Source organism: Neodiprion lecontei, chromosome 1, assembly GCF_021901455.1.
Source record: "Neodiprion lecontei isolate iyNeoLeco1 chromosome 1, iyNeoLeco1.1, whole genome shotgun sequence".
NCBI classification, from domain to species: domain Eukaryota; kingdom Metazoa; phylum Arthropoda; class Insecta; order Hymenoptera; family Diprionidae; genus Neodiprion; species Neodiprion lecontei.
In genome coordinates this window covers 38920727-38941429 of record NC_060260.1, presented here as the reverse complement: position 1 = coordinate 38941429, position 20703 = coordinate 38920727, and the positions used below count along the sequence as shown (strand labels likewise).

General features: G+C 39.4%; 2 protein-coding genes across 2 annotated transcripts; one reads left to right on the top strand and one right to left on the bottom strand.

Annotated features, from left to right (window-relative positions):
• Nucleotides 1–103: 103 nt before the first annotated feature.
• On the bottom strand, nt 104–16479 carry LOC107217089. Its single transcript, XM_015654462.2, is given in 13 exon segments — nt 104–745; nt 4796–4973; nt 5792–6046; nt 6108–6197; nt 6302–6421; nt 10690–12033; nt 13592–13678; nt 13680–13796; nt 13885–14383; nt 14469–14676; nt 14759–14935; nt 15050–15873; nt 16063–16479. Coding segments are annotated over 13 exon segments (4329 nt in total). The 5' UTR covers nt 16299–16479; the 3' UTR covers nt 104–551.
• A 132-nt stretch (nt 16480–16611) lies between these two features.
• Nucleotides 16612–18526, top strand: LOC107217091 (cyclin-dependent kinases regulatory subunit). Its single transcript, XM_015654465.2, has 3 exons — nt 16612–16955; nt 17180–17307; nt 18295–18526. The coding sequence occupies exons 1-3, from the start codon at nt 16897–16899 to the stop codon at nt 18348–18350; spliced, it is 243 nt and encodes an 80-aa protein (XP_015509951.1). The 5' UTR covers nt 16612–16896; the 3' UTR covers nt 18351–18526.
• The last annotated feature ends 2177 nt before the right edge of the window (nt 18527–20703 follow it).

Genomic DNA, 20703 nt, shown 5'->3' with positions numbered 1-20703 from the left:
TGTGAAACAACCAAACCAATCTCTAAATGAGCTTGTATGCTATCATTGGAGGATTAGGGTTGCGTTATCCGCGATTAATTAACATAAGAAAAATAAATTAATGTTAGTTTTTTTTCTCACTAGTTTTATTATTCTTTTTTCAAACAACAACCGACTCTACCCAACCAAAAATATTCGTCTCACGTTTAATGCGTCACTCGTCGTCGCGTCGCAATTACTATCTTCCGGCTTTGCTTACATTGCATTTACTCGTCAATCTGCATGATCTGCGTGCAACACACCAGGTTTTGTAATATTGTGCAACAATATTCTTAACTCTATTTACTATGTTTGGTTTGCTTCGACGTACAGGATGATCTCAATGGAACCTGTATTCTTACGACTCTCTTATATAGTATAAACGTTTATCGTCTTCGATTAACATGATTACATATATTTGTCTGCAACGTATTATGTACTATTGTACTAGCATAAATATTCAAATTCTGATATTAGTTGTAAGTATATAATCGCATTAGTGAACTGAAATGAATGTAATATGCATCTCATCTTCATTTCCTTCTTGTTTTTACTCCTACAGAACGTCTGATCCTCTTTTTGTAGTAGGAGCCATTGCAGTGCGGTTCGTGTTTGAGCAAAGCGTCATTTCTGAAGGTTCTTCCACAAGTTCGACAAGGCTTCAACGAATTAAGATGATTTTCCCATATCCTATGAAATGTTGCGATAAAATCGCAATCACCTTCGGCTGAAAATAAAAATATTCATCTGTAGCCTACACAAAATAACGTCAGGAATTCTTAAAGAAATAACAAATAGTTATTCAAACAAATTATTTTTTTTCTGCAAAGATATATGTTATATATTTTTTCAAATCAATACATTATGCGTGTATACATAAGCGGTTAATAAATATTCATATAATTGTGATTGAATTTAAAAAATCAGAGGTAAAACAAAATATCTTAAACACATTCAAAAGGTGGAAATAGTAAAGATTTATTCCCGTCGAGTTTTGCGAATTCGCATGATTGCGCACGCATACAATATACACTTTACGTGAAGTTACTATTGCTGTTTATCCTCTTACGTTAATGATTTTTCAATTTTTTTTTCCTCGTTATTTTTTTTTTTTTAATATTGCTTCTCCTTTTTCACCGTGCACAGTTGTGTGTATTAAGGGAGCTTTCCAGTGTGAAATTTTCAAAAAATCGATTTTTTTTTTTTGCTATATCGAATAGTATACACTCTACCGAATATTCCCCGAAATTTTCATGCCGAAATTCAGATTATTTCGGTTACTGTAAAGCATTTCTTGGAAGAAGGCAACGGAGCGCTACAGCTGCCCGTGCGACCGTTATTTCTATTGTCTCGTTCCTACCTGCACGTACATGAACTTGGCTCGCCAATTGTCGAAAATGTGAATTCGGACTATTGCATAATTTGCCGTTAATTAGCCGTAAATTAGTCGCGCGACTTATTTTTTTGTCGCACTCAATTTTCAAAAAAAAAAAGCGATGTCCGGGCGCGAACACTCAAAACAATAACGAGAGCTTCAATCACTGTGTGTGGCAACTAGCCCCAAAGCACGTATTCTGCGGCAAGCAGATAGTAGAAATCGCTACGCAGTGTGCTTTGTGCACCTTCAATGAAGGTTACGACCCAATTTTAAAAATTTTGGACACGATGGGATGCACGATAGGGCCGAGTGCCGCAGATTTCGCCGCTAAGTACAAGAATGCGCGCATCACCCAAGCAAACCGCCGGGCATCCCTGGCTAGCAAAGAGGCGAGGACAGCTCGTCGGACTGAACAATCCATTGAGCACGATCTTTTCGAAGAAGCAGAAGGGATATTGTATGGACCTGGCATCGCTGATTGACCGTAAGTAAACGATTTACCTAAAATTTCCTCACTTGAAACTTTGAACGCGTTTTTCTCGAAACAGCATTTTTCAAAACGGTGTCCAACTTGGAGGGCAGAGTTTTAAAGCTATCGAGTTGAATTTTTTACACAATATTCTTAACGTCATTGTTTATCGTGCTATGGAAGCTTTTTTTTTTTTTGACATCTTCCTATTTTTTTGTAAAAAAAACTGCCAAAAAACATGCTAAAATCGATACTTTTTGTTCAAACCGGCGCCATTTTTACAAAAAAAAAAAGCCTCCATAGCACGAAAGCCAATTATATACCGATCAATAATCTTTTTATGTTTTTTGTTTCAGATCAAAATTGTGACCCCCAACGTGGACACCACATCCAAGTGCATTTTCTGCAACAATTGTTTCATCATTTTTATAGATATTAATTAATAAATAAATCGATCCTTAAAAAATTGTTTTGTATTCTTCAATACCCAATTAATATACAAAAAAAAACCAGACCGATTAGATTATTTTTTCTTTAAAAAAAAAAATCGCGAAAAACAGCGATTTTTCGGGCTGTCACACTGGAAAGCTCCCTTAAAACTCTGTGTTCTATACCGCTATGTGCGTATCACTCAAAACACCGTGATCATCACGCTTATCCATTCGTGGACTTATAAACATCCAAACGATCCGATCATTGCAAATGTAAAATAAAATAACACAGGACCAATTCTGACCGTGTACTTGGATGCCAGATATTTATTTCGATGCAGTGACATTCCTTTATTGCTGCATCACAACACGGCATGGTCATGGGTATAACAAAAAAGGTGCCTACACTGATAACTATTGAATGTAACAGCTAATTCTCAAGCGTGTTCAAGTGCCTGATTTGAAAAACTTAAGGTAACCGCAATTATTTTCGGAGCCGTTGTACGGTCGAAGGGTTATTTATATATTTGCAGCGAAAGTTATATTCTTCGGTGTTTTGAATTTTCCCGCCTCAGCCTTCCTCGTGTCATGCGGTTGGGAAGTGTTACGCCTATGCCGAGGTGTTTATGTATGTACAAGTGTACGGTAAACAATAGCAGATTTAGTGAAGAAATTCAACGGGTTCCTTTGCAGCCACGTTCGTGAATGGCGACACGGTCAGGATTAAAGGTCCGTCCGCACCGTTTACAAGGAACCAGCTGTCCCAGGTGGGATCGCCAGTTCGCTTCCGCTGTAGCTGCGTAATCGATCATCTTTACCCCGGCTTCATCATCTGGAAATAAAAATTCAACCCTACTTACATCCCCGCTTGCGGTTTAATTTTCTGCGTATTTCACCATTCCCAATTGTCCCAGCCTGACGGTTAGAGCTCCACACGCTAAAAAATCTGTATATGCTATACGAACGTTCAAATAATGAACTCTGCAGCTACGACAGGAATTTCAAATCAATAGGATCAATGTTGGATTGGGTATCGAGGAGTGAAACTCATTTAACGACGACTATAAAATGCTCGAATATTATATGGTTACTGGAGAAATGCGTGTGAGATGGGAGGAATTTAAATTTAAAACAAAGAATCTATAACGTACGGTTAACGAGGGTTATCAGATATTTTTCGATTTCCAAGAAAATAACTGCCACTCAACAGCGATTTAAAAGCAAATAAGCCTGCCTAGAGGCAACGCGACGATCTGAAACAGGGGACGGCTGCTTTTGGGGTAAATAATCGATCCCGCAGGTAATGGGCAATGGTCGAAGCGGAATGAAAGAGAGAGAGGAGAATGTCGTTGACCCTGGGATATATCGTTGTACCTGCGAGTGAACTCCACTGATATTTACCTGGGGCGTTACTTCTTATTTTCTTCTAAGAGGGGACTCTTCCGAAATTTCGATAAAACCGAATTTTTCGTTTTCGAAATAGCTAAAAAATATGTGATCATTTTTTCATGATTTCAGATGAATCAATTTTTTTCGTCAGAACATATATTACCGTCATATAAATCCTGTTGGAAAGAATTCTTGATCACATCTTTTTTTGTCATTTCAAAAACGAACAACTCGATATTATCAAAATTTCACTGGTGTTCCCCCTTAATGGTATACAATTTATATTGTCAAAAATTATGCTGCCTGGTAGCGATTACAGTATCACGCGGACAGGCCTTTATTAACGACCTGTGATAGGATTTGAGCAAACGTTAATCAAAGACGTTTTAAAAAACTGGAATTTCCCAAATGAAATTTGTTAACGCCACGCTATCCTTACGATCCTGTCCATAAACCACGTAGCAAGTTTGATGGGGGGGGGGGGTTGATAAAAGTTACGCTAGGTTACATAGGGTGTCTTATTGTTGGTCTACGGTACATAGTTTTATAATTGACGCACTACAATTGATTTCTCCTCGCGTAATATATTATCTTTTTTACAGTCACCGATTTCAATGACGTATCCACGCAATAGGTACACTTGAAACTTGGCTTCATTGTCACGAAAAGACGAGTACAATTCTTTACCTATGTTCAAAAATGATTTGCATGCATGGCTAGTCTCGCAATTTTCTCCTTCGGTTGTTTTAGAATAATACGAATTAAAAAAAAAAAAAAAAATTGCTTCTTTATCAATTTTTTAATGTGTGACTTTTTTTTTAAAAACCAAGTGCCTTTTAGTAGAGGAAAGGAGGAGGGGGGGAGGAGGCTGAGAAATGTATTCACGATAGACGACATGAGGTGAGGGGGGAAGTTCAAAAGTATCCAAAATAGAGCTACGTAGTTTATGAACATCATCTTAAAGATCAGTTTTTGGAAATAAGTACAAGACCTTCGTAAGCGAAGTATATATTATCGACTGCTAGGCTTGAATCCCATTAACGATCAAAAGAAAGCACTCGAGTCGTTGTAACCTTGACTTATTTGCGGAACCATAAGAATTAGACTTACAAGTAAATACGATATCCGGTTTTTCTGGTTGCTCTCGGCGCTGACTAGGGGGTAGCTTGTCGTTTTCTATGTTCCATTTCCTAAGGCACTGTGGTTCATGGATGGCGATACTGGTAGAGCCGAAGTCTCTGCCGCATATGTAACATGTGACAGTTTTCTTCTGCGATGTAAGAGTATCCTGCGACATAATGAAAAAATATAATATATAGTTGATTTTTCACTATTAGCTGGAGTTAGACCGATCGTGAGCAGAGTAGAGAGTTATCGTTCTATCGCCCGTGTTGTTCTCTGGTTTAATTGACACTGCAGCAGGTTCCCATTCGCATGAAACTGTGCATGGGGTAATCAATAAACATATATGAATCATTAAACCAGGAAATAATACAGCTGCTATTACAACCTTAAAAAATCAATAAATGTTATGTCCACAGTGCTTACTGGCTTTGTCCATACACGTTCTTTTACTACGTAGAGCTGTGATCGGGAATCGATTTTCTTTCTCCTTTTCCTTTCTTTCATTGTACCGCGACTCGTAATTATTATTTTTCCTCAAATCAGGCCTTTGCTTAAAATCAGGAGAAGAAGTAAAAAAAACTGGCCGAAAGTCGTGTCCTCGAAATAATTTGCCAAGTCTGTTTGAAATTAAAAAATTGACATACTCTTCCCTGCTCATCCTTGCATTATAAGTGTTGAACTCTTAATTGTCCCATACTAACATAAGCTTGTTGGCTTTCACATGTCGGAAGCCTCCTTGTTTATTTTCATTCTCGTATCTATCAAAGGCGAAATACGCTGGCTATACACAATTGTTTACATACAGGACAAATCACAGACAATACAACAAAGTTCATATTAATTGTACATACATCATACGATATACAATGTGTGATTTCACAGGTGTAAGGGAAATATAAACGTCGTCTTTTCTTAGTGTTTCTGCGGAAACTGGGACCAAAATTAGCGATTCGAATTGTTCCTGCAGCGTCCTTGACTCACCGGGGATGAGCTTGAAGAATTCGTTGGAGTTTTCTCCTTCTTGCGCTGCGGTGGAGGTCGGCCTTCGTTTTCCACCTGCCAACGCTTCAGGCACTGAGGTTCGTGGATCTTTATGCTCCTGGTTCCGAAACTTCGACCGCATATGTGACAATATACCATCGGTGATTCCCTCGGGAGCGATCCACCCTGAGGCCCTGCAGGCTGTCGATCCTGGCGAATTCGTTCCTCAGGTTCGTCTTTTTGCGTCGGAGACTGCTGGACAAGAGGATGTGTTTCAATTTTGAAATGCAAAATACATGTAACACACGGTGTATACCTTCTTTTGCACTTTGCAGCTCTTCTCGTGTACCGGCAAACGGTCTGGTAAAAATGTTCGTCCGCAACGGGAACAGGGAAGCAGCTGAGCCTACAAAAGTATGTTTATGACGATATGCACGTGAGTTAACAACAATTATGAAATTGTAAACCTGAATAACCCCGTGAAACCACTGCAGAGAGTGATCACCATACCTGGCTCTGTTCCCATGCGACTTTGTTCCAATCCTGATGACCCGGTTGAGTTTGGGGTCTTTTGGGGGGTCCGGAACGTCTTTGCCACGGTGGTAAGGCATTGTTCTCTCTTTCCCATTTCTGAAAGGCAAATTCGGATGTGAGATATCTCCTGTACTTGTAGTTGACGATCTTAAAGGGTAGGCAATAAACATTGTCATTGCGTGATCACAGTTTAAGCAGATCGCGCATTCGTCATGCATCCCTTTCGAGACCAAGAATGTAGAACAGTTATGATACGAGAATAGCCCAACGGTGGGTATAATGTATGAATTAGCATGACCATTAATTCTGACCAACTGTTGCTCGCAAACTCATATGGGATAATTATACGGGCTACTGACGATGGATTTATCATCGAATATCTATCTACCGAGCACCGTACTTCTGGTATATCATCGGACGATGTCCTGTACCGCCGTACTGACCATGGTCCGTCCATGAATTTACATGACTAAACTTGGCACCCTAGACCTTTGGATTCAGGTTAAATAGGAACGTAATAGGAATTAGTACCAAAGCCTCGACAGGCACCTTGAGCTCCTTGTCAAGCGAGCACGCCAAGCTCTGCAAGCTCGGCACTGGTTACATTCCCTACTGAAAATGATCATGTCTTAAATCATATGGTTAACTGTAACATCCTCTAGAAGAAAATGACGTTCGCCGATTTCGTGAAGAGGAACTTTATACTCCGAATTTCGGAAAACTAAGTATTCCCACGCTTTTTCAACTTCGGTTATTTACCTTTGTGACCATGTTCAAGACCCAAGAGGTCCTGAACAGACTTCGTCTTCGGCTGTAAATCCCTTCAAGATTTTATTGTTAAATTTGATGAGCCGGCTCTGATTAAGCTCTTGCAGAAGTTGAAGCTTCCGCTATTCTCACTATCGGTCGCGAACTTTTTTCGGGGTCTGATAAGCGACGCACGTGATTGGCGAAATGAAAATACAAAAATGAACAACGTACGTCAATCATCTATCAGCCTGCACAGAAATTAGAACCGTGATTTCTTTGTGTTCTCCATTTTTAAAGGTAATTATTATTATGATAAGCATTCATTTCGCAATGAATGACTGCAGGTCATGCAGTATTTCCAACCTTGAGACCTTTGCCACACGCAAAGCGGTGAATTAACGAGTGATCGCTGATACCCGGTCGTTTAATCTTATCTTCGTATTCATTTTATCGAATTTCCTGGTGCGTCCGATGCTTCCTGACTCAAAATTGCTTTTCATGTTACTATAATTTCCATGGTATCAATTGTGTCTTTGTATTTTCCGATAGGCTGTGTAGTATCTTTGTAAAATGTAGGATTTTTACGACTCCGAGTTATCGAGTTACCTGTGATGTCCAAAAAACTTAACAAGTCAAATCTACTTGACTGTACATATTTAGTCTGTATCAGAGGTCCACCTGATACCCATATATTTATAAATAAAAGTCCCAGCACTTTTCTTACGTGTATACAAAATCGATATACACCGCTAAGGCATTCGTGCGAATTAACGCAAGTATTATGCAAACTGTACACTATTTGGTACAATGTGGTTATATGCTAGCGTTGTTGTACGCGTATAATAGAAGTTTAAAAAAATGTCGTTCCATGGTCTCAAGTAATTATGGTGACTAAGGTTTACAATGATCCTACGATTTGAATTACACCAATCGTAACACAGTGATCCTTCGTTTATTATAAGTACCATTTTCTCAATACTTATACATATACTTATTACTTATTATGGTGAACTGTTTTTTTAACTCTATTTTTTAAGTACCCTTCGAAAAGTTAGTTTTTAGCCTCAAACGAAGCCACGTGAAACCGGACCTCGGCAGCAAAATTCTAAAAGCTTCCTTATCCGGTTTGAATTTTTCAAATAATCTAACCCGAAATATCTCGAAAACTATACAAATTGGGAAATTGTTTTTAGTTTCGTTCTGTAGAAAATCAAATTTTCTATAAAAAAAACGTCTGGATTACTGTACAACTAAATGTTCATCTTGTATTCGATACGAACGTTTAAATTTGAGTGCATTGAATAAATGAATGAAGATGTTTATTACCTTGAAAATTTTTCTCTCACCCCTGTTCTAGGATGATAAAAATAATGTCACGTAGTAGTCACGACATTTTCAAAGACCGTTTGATATATCTACAAAATGAAACCAAGCAAAGCTTCCCAGCTTGTACAGTTTTCGAGATATTTCGGTTAGAGTGTTTGAAAAATTCAAACCGGATGAGGTACCTCTTAGAATTTTGCTACCGAGTTCTGGTTTCACAGGACTTCGTTTGAGGCTAAGAACTAACTTTTCGAAGGGTTCGTAAAGAAAAAAAAAGGCGACAAATAAAACCACTTTAATACTTATAATACAGACCTACAATGATCTAACGAAAATATTGATCGCTAAATAGCGTCGCGTCGCATACGCGCGAGTAAAGTAGACCCATATATTATTCATGGTCCGTTATCAGGCGAGGAAAAATTGACAAGAGTTAATGTAGAGAGATAGGATATTTTTTTTATATTTTTTTTTTTTTTGTTGTTTTGGCGAAGGAAAATAATGCACGCGAATCATAATGTACCGTGAACTGTCTGCAAACGATCCATAGGTATAAATACGTACAATATCTGTGGCCACGTGAAACCGAGCGGAGTTTACTGTTGAACGAATAAGGCGCGGTTTCAATGCCACGGTTGGCAAATTACCGTAATCACAATCTAACGCCCGACCCAGTGGATATTTCGAGTAGTATTCGTCATTCGTTACATCTTACATCGTTATGAATCCGATTAACTTTATATACCGGAGACAGAAGTCTACATCTGTACGTCTCTGACTTATGCATGTAGTAATGCCTATTTATAATCCTGCGGACATATGTTAGCATCGATTTTTCTGTTGTACAATATTCGCATCGTCAATAAAAGTGACGCAATACGAGGATTGAAACAAAAAGTTGTTTGCTTAAATATATGCGCTGTATAAGTAGCGTGGAGGAAGAGTGGATGAATTTTAGCCTTTGGCAATATTCCGCGTTTTTGAATCCGAAATTTCATTTCAACTTATTCCAGCATGCTTCGCTTTTATTTTATTTTAAATTCGTTGAATTGATTTATTATAAATTTTAGATTTTGTAACAGTTATTGCATTAAAATCCATGTCTTCTACTCATGAATGTTTTGAAATTTCCTATACGTCATAATTCACACCTTCTCAAGTTCATGGTCACTTTCAGCTCTGTTGGTCGTTTGTAGATATGTATTCGTGATTAGTAACGGGTTATCATTCTTATCACCTTCAATCCAACGGTGCATGTCGTATCAATATTTACATGTAGCGTACACGAGTATTTGCTGCTATATATATCGTATAATCTATAGCCCCGATATTTTAACAAGAACATAAAAAGTATGCATACTTTATCTGAAACGGCGAACTCATTTTTATCAAGATATTTTTGCAACTGATATTGTTAATTTTTAAATATATGAGTAATGTCCAACAGCTGCGAACCATTCCCAGATACATACACCACCTCTGAGTCTAGGTAAGTATTTTGTTGTTTCAACTTATGTAGAGTTATTTTCTTACATTTGTATCTCAAATTACAACTAATTAACAAAGTTGATCGAGAATTTGATACAACACGACAATCACGATATGAGACACGAAAGGGTGGAGTAAAGTTCCCAAGTCACACCTCGCGTTTTCAAGAATTTCTTTCGGCTCCGTTCTCAGACGAATCCCTATTTATTCTATCATTTTACCAGGCTACTGACTGATAAAGTCATTTTCACTATTCAGTTTTTGCAATAATTACAGCTGCCATCACGTGCGATGCTTTGTCATAATTGAATCGTAGGATAATAAAAATGGCGGCCGAATGTCTGTTGCTCATCTCACGAAGAATCAGGAAAAGCTGCTTTCGTATACAAATGCGGAACTAGTAATCGATCAAGTCACAATAAGTTGGAAAAATGTTTGGTCGATAAAAAAAATTGATTACTTGATTGATAAATGAATAATAATATTAACCCTTCGTTCGCCGCACCTATATTTCTACTAACGCCGTTGGCCAACTAGCAAGAATTCGTCCGGGACTGTTTTTTACTTACTTAGGGATGAGCAAAAGTTTAAAAAAAATTGAGGTAACTAGTTTGAAGTTTTCTTTTGATGTTTGGATAGTCAGAATAATAAAATATTAAATCACGCAATAAATAAAAATTAATAAACAATAAGAAGTCGAGTCGAGCGATCATTCCAGAGGAAGTACGACTGGAAGAATTCTTCCTGAGCGTCCAACGAAAGATTAAGAAATTGACTCGTTCACTATTACTTTTAACTCTTACCTCCAGGCATTTTGGTTCGTGAATGGGAAAGCTAGCGGTGCCAAATTCCCGGCTGCAAATGTAACACGTAACGGATCTCGGTCCTCGTTTAGGCGAGAGATGAGCTGCAGCGGTTGTAGATTGCAAGGGCAAGGAGACGTTGCCCTGGGAGTCTTTCTGTTCCTGACTGGATTGCCGCGAGTTCTTTGTCGTCTCGCCCTTCCGTTTCTCGCTTCGAAAATTTAGAGCAACGGGCTTTTGAACGCTCTTCGGCACGGCGTTGACCTTGGCCTTGTGGTTGGCGTTACCATCGCGAACCTTGACCGTGGCGATGGCGGGTTTCGTCGGGTGGCTGTGAAACCGTTCCGGTTGATCCGATCGGCCGCAGGTTTTGCAGGGTTCCGGGGCCGTGCGGGTGGGGCCCGTAAAAAGCTCGACGTCCGACTTGATCGACGTCTTCGACGACTTCCGCTTCGATATCGGCAGAGCGGGGATCTTCGGCGCGATGTTTCCGGGGGCGGCAGACCGCCGATTGTTGTTATCGTCGGCGCTGATCCGTTTGCCGTTCGCCAATTGGCTCCGTTTCTTCATCGCGTCGATCAGCGACGTGTCTCGACCGTCGCAAGCCTCGGAGTCCGTCAGGGGCTCGAAGCTCCTCCGCTTCTGTCTGACCAGCGATATTATCCCAGAGTTCGAGGGCGTCGCGACGCTCGATCTGTCCGATCGGTACTCCCTCCTCGATCCGGACGGATTGACGTTCAGACTCTGCCTGCGCCGCTCGACTCCCACGCCGGCGTGCATAAGCTGAATGTGCGTCATCGAGTCGCAGAGTAGCTCCTTGCTCAGCATCGACATATCGAGCTTGTCGATCAGCCGAGGGTCCAGAAAGCTCGGCTCGTCGAGGTTCGCCGTCTTGGGCCGTTCGAGGGAGGAGCTTGAGCCCGTCGACGAGCTTTTCTTGAGCTTGGGTGGCCAGGTGTTGGCGTTGCTTCCGGTAGACTTGAGCTTCGAACGGGGGGCGGGTCGCGTGCTCGCCTCATTTCCGGAGTAACCGTCGAATACGTGAAGGTCGTCCTTTGTCACGAGGAAGGTTTTTTCCGAAATGAATTCGGACTCTTTGTTCCGGTTCTTCCACCGCATTTTTTCACCGTGCGGTAAATATCCGAGATTACCGTTCTCCGAGCAGATCGAGGTCTCCGAATTCTTTCCCCGTGTTACAGAACCGGAGTTAAAATCCGCCGGCTCCAGCTTAGCGGTGGATCCGGCATTCAGACCTCTTATCAAGAAGTCACGTGCATTGCGCAGATTTTCCCGCTGCGTCGACGGCGATGATCGTTTCTCGTTTCTGGAATTCGTGGTTACAAAGGTTCGATATTATCCCCTCTGGGCCCCGTTAATCTACCTTCATCCTCATCGGTTGACACTCGCCGGCCCCAAACTCTCTCGTATTTTCCTCCCGCTCTCCTCCTCACCCTGCGGTTATTTCTACCGAGATTTATCAGGCAAATACATTTGTGGTCTTGTATTTTAATTTACGGATTGACAGTTTCTCACACTCGTGTCTTTTGTCGCTCAATTATTGTACGAGCCTCAACGAATCGGTGGCAATGACTTTACTGTATTGGCATGCGTAAGGAAACCGGCGCGGGATCTAATTGCTATTATATCGACTTGACACTTTTCTTCGGTTCTACATCACCTCCGGCAACATTTCGATCAGTTCAATTATCCCGATTCTTTTTCACTACGATTTAATTTCAGATGCGGCCGGATATTATGATTCGTTAACAGGGAAACGTTCAAGCCTTACTTTCACTCATTTGACAATATAATCTTCGTAGTTTCGGCGTATCCCTTAAAAGTGATCGAATTTTCTTCACTTTACTTTTACGTTGTGTATTATTGTTGAGCATGAGTACATATATTTTTCTCTCTCTTAAAATTAAGCGAGAACTTGGAATGGAGGAACAAAAGTGTGAACAAGGAAGTATAACAGTTGGAATATAATCCGAGGCTTCCTTAGAGGTAAAATTGTGCGCTTGGCGCGACTGTTGGGCAGGTGCGTCACGCGTGGACTGAGGTCCGTCGCTTTTACTTGGGGCGTTGGAGCTGCTTGATGTGGGGAAAATTGATGCGGTCGCTCCGAGACCCCTGGTACACACCTTCGCGTCGCGATTGTGTTTGTGTAGGCGTTGATCGATCCAACGGCGACTGTTAACAAACGTTTTTATCGTTCGTGTGCTGAATTTGACACTCGGTGTGTAAACGTGAGTATATTTGGAATAGCCGCCGCGCTTTTGCTTCGGCAAGCTGTTTAACAAAGCCTTCCATTCGATCACACGACCTCGGCCCAAATTTTTCCGTCAAATAATATAAAAGTTGAAAAGAAACGTATCATTGATTGATACGTCAGGTATTGTTGAGACGGCCGAATTTCGGAAAAGAATAATATTTGTTTTACACAAAGTATAGTTCCCGTTGCTGCAGATTCAATAGAAGGAACACGAAGACAATTAACGAGATGTTGTTCGTTTATTTATGTTTCAACATTTAGATATTTCTAATCGACGATGTAAACATTATTATCCTCGTAAATATGGGTCAATTTCTCGAAGTACACTTTTTCATTCAGGTGTCTTTGATTTATGAATATTCATTACTGTTACCAAACATCCCGTTCGAGTTGAGCATCGAAGTTTGCGTAGCTGGTGAGCGGTGATAACATTTCTGAATGCGGGTATGTCGTACAATATAAATCAAATGGGTCAACAGGTCGGCATGACAATACGAGGGTTTAAACCTATCTTTTCACAATATGCACAATTAATATCCTGAATACTAAGATATATTATGTGGCTATGTACAATGTGTTCGAAAACACGGAACTGAAATTTTAGATCTTCAAAATTATCAATCAAAAGACTTTTGCTGTGAATTTTTCATCTTCGGTAACGGTATCTCTTGAAGTGGAACCACAGCTGGAATATGTTGTTGTGAAATTGGCAGCGAAATCCGCGCTTGTAAGAATACTCCCACTCTCTGTTCACTATCTTGAAAGCTATGTCTTCGTAAGGTGGCCCAGCGTGAAACCTCAGATTTGCAAAATCCTTGTTGTCTGTGCACGGCGTCTGTAAAGCACGGCAAATCATTCCGTTAGTCCATGATTAAAACAGAGGAGTTCATTAATTTATTTCCCTTAAAAAAACAAATAATCACCAAGAAATATTCCGGCGTTGTGTTCTTGTCGATCAGATCTGGATAAAAAATATTGAATTTGTAACCCTGGACGATCTTCGGTGGCGGATTGTCCATGTCGTAGTGCGTTTGGTTGTATTTGTTCCATTCGAAACCAGTGTGGACCCTGTTGAAATACCTCGGCTTCCTGGGTCTGTATTTGTCGGACCAAAGGTAGATTTGCGCTTCGAGGGAAGATTCAACGCTGAACTGGGCCTCGTCAGCTCCCATGTTCTTCCGAGCCTCTCTGTGCATCGCCTGCTCTTCTGCACTAATTACGTTCTGAACCTTCCGTCCGGTGTTGAGAACTTGACTCCTGGCATACTCTAAACGTTGACTGTCTTCTTCCTCCAGAGTTATCAACGTCCCTGGTTCTAGTTGAGATTGTGTCATATACTTTGGAGAGTAACCACCTGACTCGTAATCATTAAAAGACTCGGACAGCATATCGTCAGCAGCACTTTGGTTCTCAGCTTCAGCTCTGTAAACATGGAAAATAGAGTTCAGAATTTGATTTATCGATCAATTAGGGAATTGCAAATAGCTAGCTGGTTAAAATCACTTACTCAGATTCACTTTCATCGCTATTTTCTGCAGCTGCAGTCACACTTGTCGAAGGCTGCTCATCCTGTTTGATGGAATGTTCGCTGGGGGCTACGGAATCGCCAGCTTCACTTTCGGTCTTTACTACTCCTTGCTCTGCCTTCAGGACCTCCAACTTCTTCCGCAAATTCTCCTGATGACGATCCCGCAACCTTGCTCTAGCCATGTGAGCTGTTATTTAGGTATCAAAGTTAGTACAGAGTTTTATTGTTATAATGAATACGGAATAGCAGGACAATAAATAGAAACTGACCTTTAAGCTGCGAAAGAAGACTTTCCCAATAACCGATATCAACGCCCTCAGGCTTTCCGATAATTTTGGATTCTATTTGAAGCTGCAAGGCTTCTAGTTGCGTTGCGGTTTTTCCTTTGAACACAGCTGTCACATCCTTAGCAACCGATGCATGAATGCCTTCTCTTCTGCCGACAGCTGTAAGAATTTAAGAATAAATGTTTTGGAGGAAGTTTGAAAAAGGAAAGATATATGGAATAAGTTTGAAGTGTATTGATGTGTCTCCATAGAGTACTTAAGCACACAACTTACCAGCTTCGTACTCCGATCTGTCCATTTTTCTGAGTTTGTGCAGCTCGTCTTCCACGATTACCGTTATATCGTTCCAGTAATCAAGGTTTTTCCCTCTTTCCAGTTCTTTGTATACCTTAATATCTTCAATAAGGTCTTCCAAGTCCTTAATTTGGAGTCCTCTCAGATACGTGTAAGGCTCGTGCATTTCAACAGCGTCGACTTCCTCTTCGGCGCTAATGTACTTGGCCAGGAGATCAATCGGCTTCGCCCGACCGTCTTGAATTCTAATTCTAGACCTGAGTCTTGCTTGCTCTAAGTGAAACTGGTCCTCTTGCCTGGCCCACTGTTCTAGTTGCGCAGCCTCTTTTCCTCTCTGAAGCAGAGCCATTTCTTCTTCACGTTGCTGCCTCTCCAGCTCCCTTTCTTGTCTCCTCTTCTTTACTTTCTCCAACTCCCGTTTGTTCTCCTCCTGCTTGTGTCGGTTTCGGGTCTCCAGTTCTTCTCTGCTGACCCCAATTAAGCCTTCTTTTTCGAGTTTCTTGGACCACACGAACGTGGATAATAAGTTCCCATCTCCAAACGGATTATCGGTATTCGTATAGTGAAGGTAATCGTTGTCCCACCCCATCCGCTCTTTTCTCTTGCGCTCTTTTGCTTCTTTTTTCCTTAAACGACGTAGTCTCTTTTCTTCTGGAGTCTCTGTTGCTTTCAACATTTCCTTCTGATTTCTCCGCTCCTCATCCTGCTTTTGTCGTTGCTTTTGTAGTTTTTCCAACAGCTTTGTTGAGTCTGCCGAAGAGGTCGACGCATCTGACGAGTCGCTCGACGACGAGGATGGTGTTCTGGAAACAAATGAAAATATGAAAAAAATTGGTGAAGTAACATACGGCAATCTAATATTTGGGTAAGGTCAGAGACGTCACGAAAACAATGTTGGTAACTAAGAGGAGAGTGAAGTGAGTTTGGAAGCGATGAGAGACCATTGAAAATAAAAATGAGGTAACCTCGAAATTTTGTCAACATGTTATTACCTCTTGCGATTTTTGTGCTTCGACGACTTTTTTCGCTTAGGAGACTCGGACCGTTTCTTTTTTTTCGATTTCTTTTTTGAAGCATCGTCTTTTTTCACAGATTTATGCCTGGACTTCGATTCCTTTCTCGAACTACGTTCCCCATCACTAGTGTATTCATTTCGTCTGAATCTTTCTACAGACCTTTTTCGTGATCTGTCACTCGACTTTGAATCGTGATGATTATTTCTGTCCATTTCAGTCGATAATAGTAATAATTAAACAATTTATGAATAATGAATCATAAAACAGGTTAGAGCCAGTATTTGAGGTTAAGTTAGGACTACGATACAATCACGGCACACACTGACTGTAGGTATGCGTTCGTAAACTATAACGAATGTCAGTGAGCAGATCAGCTGAACAAAAATCTGAAGTTTACGGACGCAATCAGGAAGAATTGAAAACCGAGACGCTTTTTTCTAGCGTCGCAGCTGCGGCTTAAAGTTTACAGACAGCTGATTCCGGTCAAATTAAAATCTGAAATAAGGTTTGATAAGGTTTTTTTGAATAAACACGATAACTTTGCGGGGTCAAATAACTGTCGAAAATATTGTACGGGTTAAAAATTGGAATTTTTCAACTTAAATAAATCACTTTAAACAGTCAATGTCGAACAAGTCCTCCCCACCATTCGCCTCGCCTGTCGACAATCCGACATCCGTTAAATTTCAAATGAAACAGCATACACGCCGTCAAGCAAGGTTTTCGAGTGAGTCGCAGTCCGAGCGAGATTTGCGTTGAATTTAATAGTCAGTAAAGCGGGAATCTGTGCGTAATTGTAAGTGAATAATAATGGCGCGCAACAATATCTACTATTCGGACAAATATTACGACGACAAATACGAGTACAGGTTGGTTTCATTTCTCATCGATTCGCCGTCCGTTTATCCTTTTGTTTGGGTTTCATTTGGCTGGACCACTCGACGTTGGTAGATACATACGGACGTTTAATTCTCTCCCACTCCCGTCCGATGCATTCTCCGAATTATCCGTCACTCTTGACGCTTGTTGTGCTCAGATCATTGCCGAATATTCTAGACTCCTGCCGTATCTACATTTCTTTCCTTTTTTTTAGGCACGTCGTCCTGTCCAAGGAGCTCGTGAAATTGGTGCCAAGGACCCATCTCATGTCAGAGCAGGAGTGGAGGGCCATTGGAGTCCAGCAGAGCCAAGGCTGGGTGCATTACATGACTCATCAACCTGGTATGAGACCAAAAAACCACTTTTTGTTCCTCTTCATCTTATTCTCCTTTTTGTAACACGTGAGCATAGTCCATGTCGTCGCATCTCTAAGACAGATTCCTGCTCAGTCTTCACGATTATCGATCTATTCAAGTGTGTTTTACAAAGTCATTGGATTTAAGTTCTCCAATTTATGGATTGATGATACGTGTATCATTTATACGTAGTGAGCACACATTTTATGGTCTTTGTACTTCGGCAATTAATTTTACATGATGTAATTTAGTAGAAGACTCGCGGTCTCATTACAGCTGCTTAAATTATTTTTTGGACTATACTCAGGTGAAAACTAAAGTTTACAGAAATTCCCGGTTCACAACAATCGTTGAAACTTCTTTATTTTTCATATTAACTGGGGAAAGTTGAATTGTCATCGTATTTTAATAGGAGATAAATTAATTTTGGGGGTTTCCAATGTATGATCTAGTCCTCTGCTGCATTTAGATTCATTTATAAATAATGCTGATCGTGACTCATTTTCATTATTGAAATCTCGAGTGACACATATAATTATGGATAATCACTTATTGTCTTACAATACGTATACAAAATTGAATATAAATATTGAAGAACCTTGCAAAATAATTCTCAGTTTTTTTTTTTTTTTATTAGTTGTCCAGTCTGGTCAACTGGCCTAAATTGAACTATTATTTTTTATACATTGAAATATTGAACTGGGATCCTTGGAAATCTTGGGTATTTCAAACACTGATGAAGAGGATAGTGACATAATCCAAGAGATGAATAAACTGTTGTAACAACACGGTGTCATTAAAAAATTCTTTCTTCACAGATCAGTCCTTTAGAAAAGACCTATTTTTAAATATAAGTGTCCAATTAGCTGTACGACTACTTTGATTTCTTTTTTTTTTTTTTGTAGTTTAGTGAACACAATTCGTAAGCTGCTAATGAATGAGACTAATTTCAACAAGAAACGTGTTTTTCCAGAGCCACACATCTTGTTATTCAAAAGAAAAATAACTTCACCACCACCGGAGCAGTAATCCGATCGAATTCAGTGTGCCGAGCTTGATGTATGGAAACGGGATCATTGTTGTTGTTCAAAATAGCTTACTTCTAGTGAATTCATAGATGGCGTCTACTTTAACTGCACATGGCAAATGAAAATGCGCAGCAGCACGTTAGTGACATTGATAACAATCAGAATATATTAAAACAAGCAAAAAACGAAGACAAAATGCAAAACAATACTACGGCTAAAAATGTCAATGAACAAAAGTAAATGAACGGCACGTTTTGAAATGTACTTCTAGGATCCCCTCTTAATTTGCAAATAACTACGTCAATAACAATCCTTGCAAGCAAGCTCTTCTTACTCTTTTATTTTACTTCTAATTTTGTCATTCCTCGCAACGACAAAAGAAGTATATTGTAAATATGTCTATAGTGTGTTCTAGTTTGTAATTCTCCGTTCTCAGCATTAACATTTAACTAATATGAAAGCCAAGAACAAACGAAGAAAAAAGTAACGAAAAAAGATAGCATCAACTAAAAACATCTCTTGCTCGGTCCTGACGATTTGAATCGATATCTCAAAAAATCTAATCATTACTGCCATTTGCCAGAATGCGACATCTGGATTCACGAGTTCAACATTATTGGTTGAGTTGTTTTTAATTATTCGAATATTTTTTTTTTATTCCGGCGAGTAATTATCAAGTTCTCGGGTATAATTATTATTCAATTTAAAAGTCACACAATTTTGTGACTTAAGTGCCTTATTGTTGTTAATCTATTTTTTTATCGTATAATTGTCCTTGAACTGCAACTGTTTCAATCGACTCGATTTAGAATACATGTATAATTACGTTCATTTAGTTGTTTTTTTTTTCAATCTCCTTACAACTAATTACTTATAATTTGGTCAAGCTAATTAGACTAATAATAAACTATATGTACCTAACTTTTGTCGAATAGATTATTTCTTCAAATATCGAATCGACGTACCTCCGTTTCGGATATAGATGATAATAATATTTTATTCGTAAGATTAAGTGTCACTTAACGTAAGAAATTCGAGTGTAACTGCGGAAATCGATTTGAAAGATAGAAAATTATCGTGAATTGTTTCGTGCAGATGTAATTCACGGTATTTTTCTACATTAATTTCAAATCGTCAAATCGGAATGCTTTTGAATTTCCAATGTGTTATTATGGTGTTTGACTAACTTCTGAATAATACTTCTTGTTCTTTTTTCTACCAACCGAAAAATTGTAACTATTAATTCAAACTAAATAAATTTGTAGTTTTTATAAGATTATCACCTGTTCACTTTTTCTTCCTTCACCTTACCAGATCAAACTGAAGCATGATGAGGAGTAAGGGTAAAAGTGCCAGCATTCCGGCTGATCTGTTTATTTTGTTGAAATATCGCACGTCCGATGCGCCTGACGACAGACAACCGGTTCAGCATTACTCCATGCATGTTGCATCTAGTCAGGCGTATAATACGCGAGCAATTCTAAACGTAGGATCACAGAACTTTTTGTTATTCTTATTTCGTACTTCTGGGTGAAGCCTTCATTCCTCTTTGTTTATTTTTTGTGGATCACGGCCGGCGGAATACAATGAACTATTATTATTCGTTGGGTGATTCGCGTTCTATGGAAGATTATCATATTGATGTTAGTAATGTTTTCGCAACGATTTATGTTAAGGCAAAATCGTTATTTTGCGGTTTTGGAATTCTCTGAAATTCAATAAATGGTAATGAAACAAACTCACTCATACTTCGAAATCTTAGTACCTTAAAAATCATTGTAAAATTAAAAAAATAACGATTTTTTTCCTATGCTTCGTTACGATAACGGTACTAACTTCAACGTAGAAGATTGACTGCAACTATTTTTAGACTATTTGTACATTACGTACAAGATACGCGTAATAAATTATTTTAATTGTACAAACATGGCGTGAAATTGTCTTACATCTATAGCGATTAAAATTCTATCGATTTATTCCCACCTCTCATGGGAAAAATTTAATTTAAACATTTCACGGTTCAAATATATAAGCCTATTTTTTTCTAGACAAACCGTGTAAAAATTTTACCTCTCCGCAGGACGGAAATAATGATAAAACTCCAATCGTACTAATTTGCAACACACGTCATATGCGGATCAAATATCTCGGCTACTTGAATTCATTAATTTTATCCGTCCGTAAACGTCGAGCAAGGCAAAAAATGAATATTAAACAGGACGCAGAAGGAAGTTGGAGTCTAATGCAGATGCATAAGGTATGTATATCTGTATCACTCGTATTGAAATCACCTTGAAAATTTCGTCCCGTCATAGCGCTAAAATTATGCGCCGCAAGTGTAAATTCGAAAAAAA

Bases quoted from the DNA above. Each gene is read 5' to 3' on its own strand.
- LOC107217091 (XM_015654465.2), top strand. From the start codon at position 16,897: ATGGCGCGCAACAATATCTACTATTCGGACAAATATTACGACGACAAA. The intron at 16,956-17,179 runs GTTGGTTTCATT...CCTTTTTTTTAG, and splicing joins GACGACAAATACGAGTACAG to GCACGTCGTCCTGTCCAAGG. The intron at 17,308-18,294 runs GTATGAGACCAA...GTGTTTTTCCAG, and splicing joins TTACATGACTCATCAACCTG to AGCCACACATCTTGTTATTC.